This window comes from Pan paniscus, chromosome 5 (assembly GCF_029289425.2).
Source record: "Pan paniscus chromosome 5, NHGRI_mPanPan1-v2.0_pri, whole genome shotgun sequence".
Lineage (NCBI taxonomy): Eukaryota > Metazoa > Chordata > Mammalia > Primates > Hominidae > Pan > Pan paniscus.
Genome location: NC_073254.2, coordinates 67,561,320 through 67,570,386, shown reverse-complemented (window position 1 = coordinate 67,570,386; position 9,067 = coordinate 67,561,320). Strand labels below are relative to the sequence as shown.

General features: G+C 37.8%; 1 protein-coding gene across 1 annotated transcript in view; it reads right to left on the bottom strand.

Annotated features, from left to right (window-relative positions):
• Positions 1 to 1,204: 1,204 nt before the first annotated feature.
• Positions 1,205 to 9,067, bottom strand: part of FBXO9 (F-box protein 9) — a 32,293-nt gene continuing 24,430 nt past the window's right edge. The window contains exons 8-13 of the mRNA XM_055113678.2: positions 7,008 to 7,126; positions 6,731 to 6,821; positions 5,993 to 6,088; positions 5,574 to 5,667; positions 3,894 to 4,045; positions 1,205 to 1,834 (exon numbers count right to left, since the gene is read on the bottom strand). Of these exons, the coding sequence (XP_054969653.1) occupies positions 1,726 to 1,834; positions 3,894 to 4,045; positions 5,574 to 5,667; positions 5,993 to 6,088; positions 6,731 to 6,821; positions 7,008 to 7,126 (661 nt within the window). The 3' untranslated portion in view covers positions 1,205 to 1,725. The remainder of the gene's footprint in view (positions 1,835 to 3,893; positions 4,046 to 5,573; positions 5,668 to 5,992; positions 6,089 to 6,730; positions 6,822 to 7,007; positions 7,127 to 9,067) is intronic.

Here is a 9,067-nt window from a genome sequence, read left to right as displayed (position 1 = left end):
TTTTTAGAAGAGATGAGGTCTTGCTATGTTGTCCAGGCTGGTCTCAAACTCCTGACCTCAAGCAATCCTCCTGCCTTGGCCTCCCAAAGTGTTGGGATTATAGGTGTGAGTCACCACACCTGGCCAACTCTCTTCCTTCTCTATGCACATTTCACCTTTAACATAACGTGTACTATCATCATTATTTTTTTGAGATAGGGTCTCACTGTGTTGCTCAGGCTGGAGTGGAATGGCACGATCTTGGCTCACTGCAACTTCCACTTCCCAGGCTCAGGCAATTCTCCTGCCCCAGCCTCCCAAGTAGCTGCGACTACAGGTGTGCCCCACTGTACTTGGCTAATTTTTTTTTTTTTTTTTTGTAGAGACGGTGTTTTGCCATGTTGCCCAGGCTGGTCTTGGACTCCTGAGCTCAGGTGATCTGCCTGTCTTAGCCTCCCAAAGTGCTGGGATTACAGGCATGAGCCACCACGCCTGGTCTGTATGTGCTTTTTAAAAAGCCTATCCCATACTGAATTGTGGGAACCTATGAAGTGTCTCTTAATGTCAATTAAAAGTAACAGTGGCTGCAGATATTGATTTCTGAAAGTACATGAGAATTTGTCTCTAACTATGGTTGAAACAACAAAACCAAATCTGAATCAGGTAGAGGTCTACCAGACACAAACTCTGAAATTAAACACTAATAGGACTGTTACTGGGCAGGGGGACTCCTTTGAGTAAAAAGGTAACATACAGTTTTCCTAGGTGGCTGGTGCTCTCCCCCAACTTTCATACTGGAACAAGAGTTAGGCTCAGGTTTACATGATCCTCTACTATTCTTTTGTGAAGAATGACAACTGAGTCAGTTGGTTGAGCTTGAAGTGTTCCAGTCCTAAGGGATTCACTCTCACTTAATGTCATATATTGGTAAGGTGCCTACATGAGGTCAGTGTTTGTGGCTACATATAAAGACCAATGATGAAATGAGGAATTTTTTTTTCTTTTAATAAGGGATGGGGTCTTGTTATGTTGCCCATGCTGGACTCAAACTCCCAGACTCAAATTCCTGGGCTTAAGCTATTCTCCTGCATCAGCCTCCCAAATAGCTGGGACTACAGGTGCATGCCACCACACCCAGCTAGAGGCAATGATTCTTAAAGTCTCCGCTGGCTATCTAGGACTCTTATTAAATATCCTGTTACTTTAAAAAGGCCATCCAAATATATTTTCTTGAAAGAAACATTTATTTATGATCTTTATTGGTGAAATAATTTCAAACAAATCCAGAACAGGTTCTCACACTTTGAGCCTTTAGTGCAAAAACATTATGCCATGCGGGAAATAAAATGCTTATCCAGTGGAGCGCTCCCCTGATGCATTGAAATATTAGGATACTCAAGCAGAAGACGACTTATGTGACAGAAATCTGCTCATAAATCTGCTTGAAAAAGGGCATGATAAACCTCATATTAAGGTTTCTCACAACATAAATATGCTTAAGCAACTTAATTCCAACTTAATTTCAAAACACCCCAAGAATCAACTATCCCTTTAAATAAAAAAAATAATCAATTTATATTCTTCTTAAAAGAACTCCAACAATTTAAAATAAGTTCCAATTCCATATATATATATATACACACACACACACACACACACACACACACACACATTTATAACTTAGGTGCTCTTTTGCGCTATATACTTTATTTCATGCAAAAGTGATAGAGGACTGGACTTGAGGCTCTACAGAGGCCTTTCTGAGAAAGCTGTGTAGCTCCTTACTCTGGCGAAGAACAAAGGGGTGTACATCTTGTCAATCTCAAAAGCACTGACTGCAGTCTCACCAGTTGATCTATAAAAAAAAAGCACAAAATTACTAGTATGAGGAAATTTCAATTCATTTAAAATCCTTGTGTGTTTGGGGAAGGTTATTCTATGCTTTAGCCTTTTTTATTTTTAATTCATCTTAGGAAATTCTATATAATATAGGCATATTGTAGAAAACTCGAAAAATTTAGAAATGTATACAGAAACATCACCATAATTCCAACACTCAGAGCCATATGAAGGATATTTTCTAGTGTTTCTTGAGATCAAACTTAGTAATTCTTTTTATTTCATTTAATTATTTGTATTTTCCCACATCATTATTTTTCAGAAACCATTTCTAGTGGCAGGATGATATTTCACTGTCTGCTTGTACCACAGTTTACTTAATTGGAGATTTAGGTTGTGTCTACTATTTCTCAATTAAAAATTATGTGATTTTGATGTCCTTCAGAGATTCCTAAGATAGAATTTTTAAGTCAGAAGCTATAGACATTAGGTTCTTCTTAAAATGTTTCAGAAAGAACTATATTCCTAGAATAGAATTTGATTATTTAATAATTGCATGATCAACAGCATAATTATAGGCAGGGGGGAGGGAAAGTAGGTGGTAAGTTATGCTACCACTGAGAGAGACAAACGAAAGCAGAGAATTCAAGTGATTTTATAAATATTACAAGGAAGTCAATGTGATAATTAGTAGCTACAAATAATGCCTCTGGTAATGTCCTTTTTTCTCCTAAATAAACAATGTTTTTCTAATGGGTCAAGTATAAACTATAACCATCCATTGTTCATTTGCTTGGCTCTACTTCAGGGTTTGGTTTCTTTTTTTCTTTTTGATACAAGGTCTTGCTCTATCACCGAGGCTGGAGTGCAGTGGTGTGATCATAGCTCACCGCAGCCTTGAACTCCTGGGCTCAAATGATCTTCCCACCTCAACCTCCAAATTAGCTGGGACTTCAAGGTGCATACCACCATGCCCGGCAAATATTTTTATTTTTTGTAGAGATGGGGTCACCCAGTTTTGCCCAGGCTGGTCTCAAACTCTTGGCCTCAAGTGATCCTCTTGCCTTGGCCTCCCAAAGTCCTGGGATTATAGGCATAAGCCTCCACACCTGCTTAGGTTTCTTTCTTTGAAAAGTAGAAAAAAAAAAATCCCACAGCATTAGAGAGAGAAGCAAAAAGGAGATATAGTAGAATTTGTAGGCAAAGATGAGAAAGAAAAACGTTCTGTTGTCAGGACCTTCCAAATGAGCAGGGAAAAGTTATCTGTAAAGTGGAAATGTGACACAGTTTTCAACAATGTGGTTAAGGTTGCAAAGAGGCTAATGGAAGCTGACCTCAAAACTTCTCTCTCAGAATTTTAGATTCAAGCAGAACGAAGAGCCTTCAGTCATGTACCAATATTCTTTCAAATTGAACAAGAGCTAACCTTAATTGCCACGGGACTTGATATTTCACTTCCCTGGTTCCTTTTTAAGTTTTATGTATTTCTGTATGGCTCCTTTCTCATACCTCCCCTCTTCAGTTCACTGATTATGATGTACAGGTAAATGCTACTGCATAGAACAAAGAGTTTTAAATAGGAATCACCTAACAAATTTGGCTTTGGAATACCTCTTATTTTTTTAGTAGAGTTACTTTCCTAACTACAATTTTATTAAATCAGTGTATAATCCCTGAGGATAAAACAAATGGAAATAAAGCAAAAAATGGTAACTGTGGGAAAAGAAAAATGATCTGGTATTTTAAAATGGCTTTAAGTCATACATGGACAGCTCACAGCTGACTAAGTACCATTCTTCCCATGGAATGCTACTTTCATTTCCAAAGTGGTGGTGGTACCAATTCACATTCCAATGGGTACTATATGAGTGTTCCAGATGCTCTGCTTCCTCAAGCATGCTTAGTCTTTTTCGTTTGGGCCATTTTCTTGGTTTGTAGTAGTTTGTAGTAGTACTGGTTTTAGTTTGTAATGTAGTGTTAACTCTGAGAAATTAGAAACATATCTGAAATTCTTAAGCTGGATACGAAGTATACATTTATAGTGTAACCTTGTTATTTCTATTGCATTCACCTACTTGTAAGTAATGTGACAAGAATGATGTATCCAGATGAGTTTGTTGAACCTCTGGTGACCACTGGAACATAGCTGTAGCCCCACATGAAAACTCTGATCTGCTTCTTGTACAGGGACACGACGAAAATATCTGTATTTATAGTCAAGTGGTTTCTGCAAAAGAAAAGATGCATAAGTTATAATGAAACCTTACCTCACTTCTATGTTTATAGAAATATTATGCAACAGTGACACTAAAAGTAACATAATATTTGCATGCAGTAAAGAGTTGTTTTGACTATCACAAGAATGAGTGCTTTAAAAACTGTTAAATACTCTAAAAATATCAGATTTTTTCCCCCATCATCATCATCTCAGTTAATCATCATAATAACCTCATGTGTTAAATATGATTGCATTATTTCTATTTACTAGCTTAAAAAATGAAGATCCAGGGAGGTAAAACTACCATGTAACCAACATTACATAGATGGGATATAAAATTATTATCTCCTATCTCTAAGCCTAGTATTTCCTTCTACTGGAAAACACTTGGACATTTTTTAAGAGGGAAAGTGATAAATTGGTGAAGGATGCTGAAAAAGCACAGAGTATAACTTATCTTTTGCAATAACAGTAAAATAAATGAGCAAACAGCTGTGACAAGGTTCATTAGAATTACACTTCTGCAAATACTGCTGCTAAAAACAAAATAATGTAAACACTGTGAATATTTCATCATATTCTGAAGAGAAAATTGACATTCTACATGGGAGTTCCTAAACTCTTTTAATTAGATAAAACCTAAGCAACTAAGGCCTTCCAAATTCCCAATTTTGACCTCAGGAAACCTGCAGTCACAGTCAAAGCAACTCTCTCTGTCTCTCAGGCTGCTGCTGCCCAGGCTCCAGGAGCCCATCAGAGGGAAGTGGAGACGCCAGCAACAGGTGGCCACAAGGTGATAGGACTCGCAGATGAAACTCTGCCCTGTCTGGACATATGATGTTAGAGAAGGGGGAATTTCATACAAGAGAAATATCCTTCAAAAGCTGTATTAATTATAAAGGCAACAAGTAAATATTAATATTTATTCCAAATACCATACAACTGGCTTCTTGGGTACATATAACAATTTTTAACCAGGATTGAAAACGTGCATATGGAGAAAGGTGAAAAAATTAGGCTACCAATCTGTTAGGACAATTTAAAGCACTCTAGAATGTAATAATGTCAGTAATCATATTTGCTTGGCATTTTTTTCCTTTTTTAAGAACAGGAAGAAGAAAATTATCTGAAGTTAGGTTATTTCCAGTAGAAACTGAAGTTCTAACAATATCCTTATGGAAAGAATTATCTATATGAGCTAATTTAGGAAAAAAAAATCCCCTGTGATTCGACATGAGCAGAGCCAAAAACATATTCAGGTATAATTTTACTAGTTATTTCACAAGAGATTTCAGCTTTACATTTTCATATATAAAAAACAAACTATCTGGTAAAAAACAAAAAAGGTGATCCAATAAAAAATAACATTTTAGAAAACTCTCCAGCTTTCTTCAGTGATTGCTAGAAGTTAATATACATTTTATATAACAGTATAAATAATCAGAAAGGGTTTTTTTTGTTGTTGTTCTAATCGAGACTGCTTGGATGAATAGGCTATTAAGATAAGAAAACTATTAATTACACCTCGTATACTCACTTCTTCTTTTTTCTTAGTTATTACAGCAAATACTTTGGTCTGATTGTCTGTGTCTTGTGACAAGCGATAGTGACCCAGTAGAATTGCATCAGTCCTTAAAAAAAAAAAAAACAAATTGAATCTAAATCAGTTATTAAGTGGATTTAAGTAATCTAAGAAGTAACAAATTACAACAGTGTTTACTCTTGCTTGAAAAGAATCAGCTAGGATTGAGTAAACCTCAATTCCAAGGCTCCAAAGACCTGCTGAAGTAGATTTTCTAAGGAAAAGCCCAGAAATTGGTATTTTTCCTAAGACCCCGAATGATTGCTTTTAAAATCATCCAGTATTACGTGAAAGAAGCACTGGATTACTTTAACCTGCAAGCAACCATATAAAACATAGACTGGATGGAAAGCCATTTAAAAAATAAATGCTACCTGGTATTCCTAGTTCTTAAACGTGGAACAATGGACTGAGGCTCTTCAGGGGTTGTCAACATCATCACATGGCCATCAGGAAAGAATCTTATGTACCTATGTAATAAGAAAAAGAAGACCAAAACACACCCCACACACAAAGTATAAAATATGTCCTTATCTATTAGTACCTATGCCTATTCATAGCTATGAAACCAACACTGAAATACCACGGGCTAAAGAACTGCTAAAACATTAAAACAAATATGACTGACTACCTGTTAGTTCAGCAACAAAGAACCAAAGATATTTTATCTTCCTCAGGGGAAACTGTTGAACTTTTAAGTTTTACTCACTGAATAAAAGTCAAATATTGTTTTATTAAAGTTCTGTGTTTTTCCCAAAGCAACAATTTCAAACAAAGTGAGAGCCACACACAATGGTTAACATGTCTATTTTTTTCTAAATGACAATAATATTTGGCAAGCAATAAGGTGGAATAAAAGCACAAGCTATTTGAAAAGGCAAGTAAATACACCCAGGGCAAAAGACAAGGAGAAATCTAAAAGAGGCCAGAAGAAATTCTGTAATTTATATTAGCCTATTTTTTTTTTTTAGTGCAATTCCTACATTGAGTACTAGATAAAAATACTGAGGGCCATTTTGTGGGTCAATCAAAAGCAACAAAGAACAGATGTCCATTTAACTAATACATGGAGAGAGAGAATTTTCCACTCACTCAGTGTACTACAGTTGTACCTGTAATATTCCACTTGGTGCCAGGCTCTATAGAAACCATCAAGAGACTGTTCCCCTTGACGAATATATGTGGTTTTACTGATATACACTCCTATGAAAATAATTTTAAAAAGTTAAAAATTATAATATTCAGATATTCCCAGCATTATATTTACTGTGGTTTCCTTTAAACATGCTTACAGTACTCACGTTCATCACAGAAAATTTAAACGGCGTATTTATAAAAATCAGCATTATAGATCAGTATTTCTGCTGAGTTCTACAGAATCCAACTTACCATCAAACCGAACACGAGGCCGTTCTAAAAACATCTCTCTCCAGGACGTGTACGGAACAAGTTTAATACAGCTTCTGCCCCAAACTTTCAAGCAGGCCAGACGCCATATTTCAGGGTCTCTAGGGAATAAAAGCGCAATGTCAATAAAAACTAAGTCCCTATACATAGACATAAATATTTTTGCTATCAGCCATCTTTTATTTAGCAAGTATTTGTTGAACACCTGGGAGGCACTGTTCTGAGGAGAAACTAATGGACAAGGCAAAGGCCCTGCTCTTTTACTGTGGGAAAGCAAATTGAGAGGAAAGCTTCTGGTAGTATGCTTAGTGCAAAAATCAATCAACAGACAAAGTAGAGTCAGCAGACAGAAATGATGGTGGTGAGGAAATAGGGAGGCCAGGAAATGCCTCTCTGGGAAGGTGATCATAGTGATGGGGATAAGTATCTCAGGCAGCAACCAGAGCATGTGCAAGGCCCTCAGGCAGAAGTGTGACTGGTGGGCTCATCCAAGAGCCAGCAGGAGCACACAGCTGTGGCAAAGTGGGCATTGTGCAGAGGGAACTATGATGAGGCAGTCGGGGCAGGTGAGGTGGCATCTTGTAGGAAGGAGTGGTTATTTACATGAGATGGATGCCACTGGAGGGTTTTGAACATAATTTATGCTTTTATTTTAAAAGATCACTCTGGTGGTTTATGGAGAATATGGTCTAGTGGTATAAGAGTGGAAACAGGAAGACCAGGTAGGATGCCACTATGTAACCCAAACCAAACAGAACAGTGGCTGAGTCAGAAGGGTTGTTGCAGAAGTGGTAAAATGGTCAGACTGGAGATAAATTTTGAAGGGAGCACCAACAGGACTTTGTTTAAAAAATTAGTGCAGGGGCTGGGCATGGTGGCTCACGCCTGTAATCCCAGCACTTTGGGAGGCCAAGGCAGGCAGATCACGAGGTCAGGAGGTCGAGACCAGCCTGGCCAACATAGTGAAACCCTGTCTCGACTAAAAATACAAAAATTAGCTGGGCATGGTGGTGGGTGCCTATAGTCCCAGCTACTCAGGAGGCCGAGGCAGGAGAATTGCTTGAAGCTGGGAGACGGAGGTTGCGGCGAGCCAAGACTGTGCCACTGCACTCCAGCCTAGGGGACAGGGCGAGACTCCGTCTCAAAAAAAAAAAAAAGTGTGCAAAAAGCTAAGTAAAAGATGTACTAAAAATTGACATGATTCTGCTATAACTAAAAGTATTTCTAACTCCATCTCTAACTTAAAATATTCAGGGTTTGTTTTTCTTAAAGTGATGAGGTCTCACTATGTTGTCCACGCTGGAGTGCAGAGACTATTCACAGGTATGATCCCACTACTGATCAGCATGGGAGTTTTGACCTGCTCCATTTCTAACCTGGGCTAGTTCACCCCTCCCTGGGTAACCTGGTGGCTCCCAGCTCCTTGGAGTTTACTACACTGATGCTGAACTTAATGTGGACACCCAGTCAGCATAGTGCACTAGAGCCCAGAAATCCTAGGCTCACATAATCTTCCTGCCTTAACCTTTTGAACAGCTAGGACTACAGGCATGTGCACCACCACACCCAGCTAAGTATTCAGTTTTAAAGATGTAAAAACTAGCCTGGGCAATATAGCAAGACCCTATCTCTTAAAAAAAATTTTTTTAATTAACTAGGCAAAAATACAAAATGAAAAAAAAAATTAACCAGGCATGGTGACACATGCCTGTAGTTCCAGTTACTCAGGAGGCTGAGGCAAGAGGGTGGCTTGAGGCCAGGAGTTTGAGGCTGCAGTGAGCCATGATGGTGTCAGTGCACTCCAGCCTGGGCGACAGAACAAGACCTTGTCTTGTTCATTCATTCATAAATAAGTAAATGAAGCAAAAACTACTTAGATCGGTGTCAGATTGAAAAAGATAAGTCCCCTCAAACTTATGTTAAAATGTATATTTAAAATGTTTGCTTTTAAAGAATTACTTTTATGATGACACATGAAGTTTTATTCCTGAATATTTGCTTAACCAATTCTTTCTTTCTTTGTTTTTGTTTTTAAGCTAGGC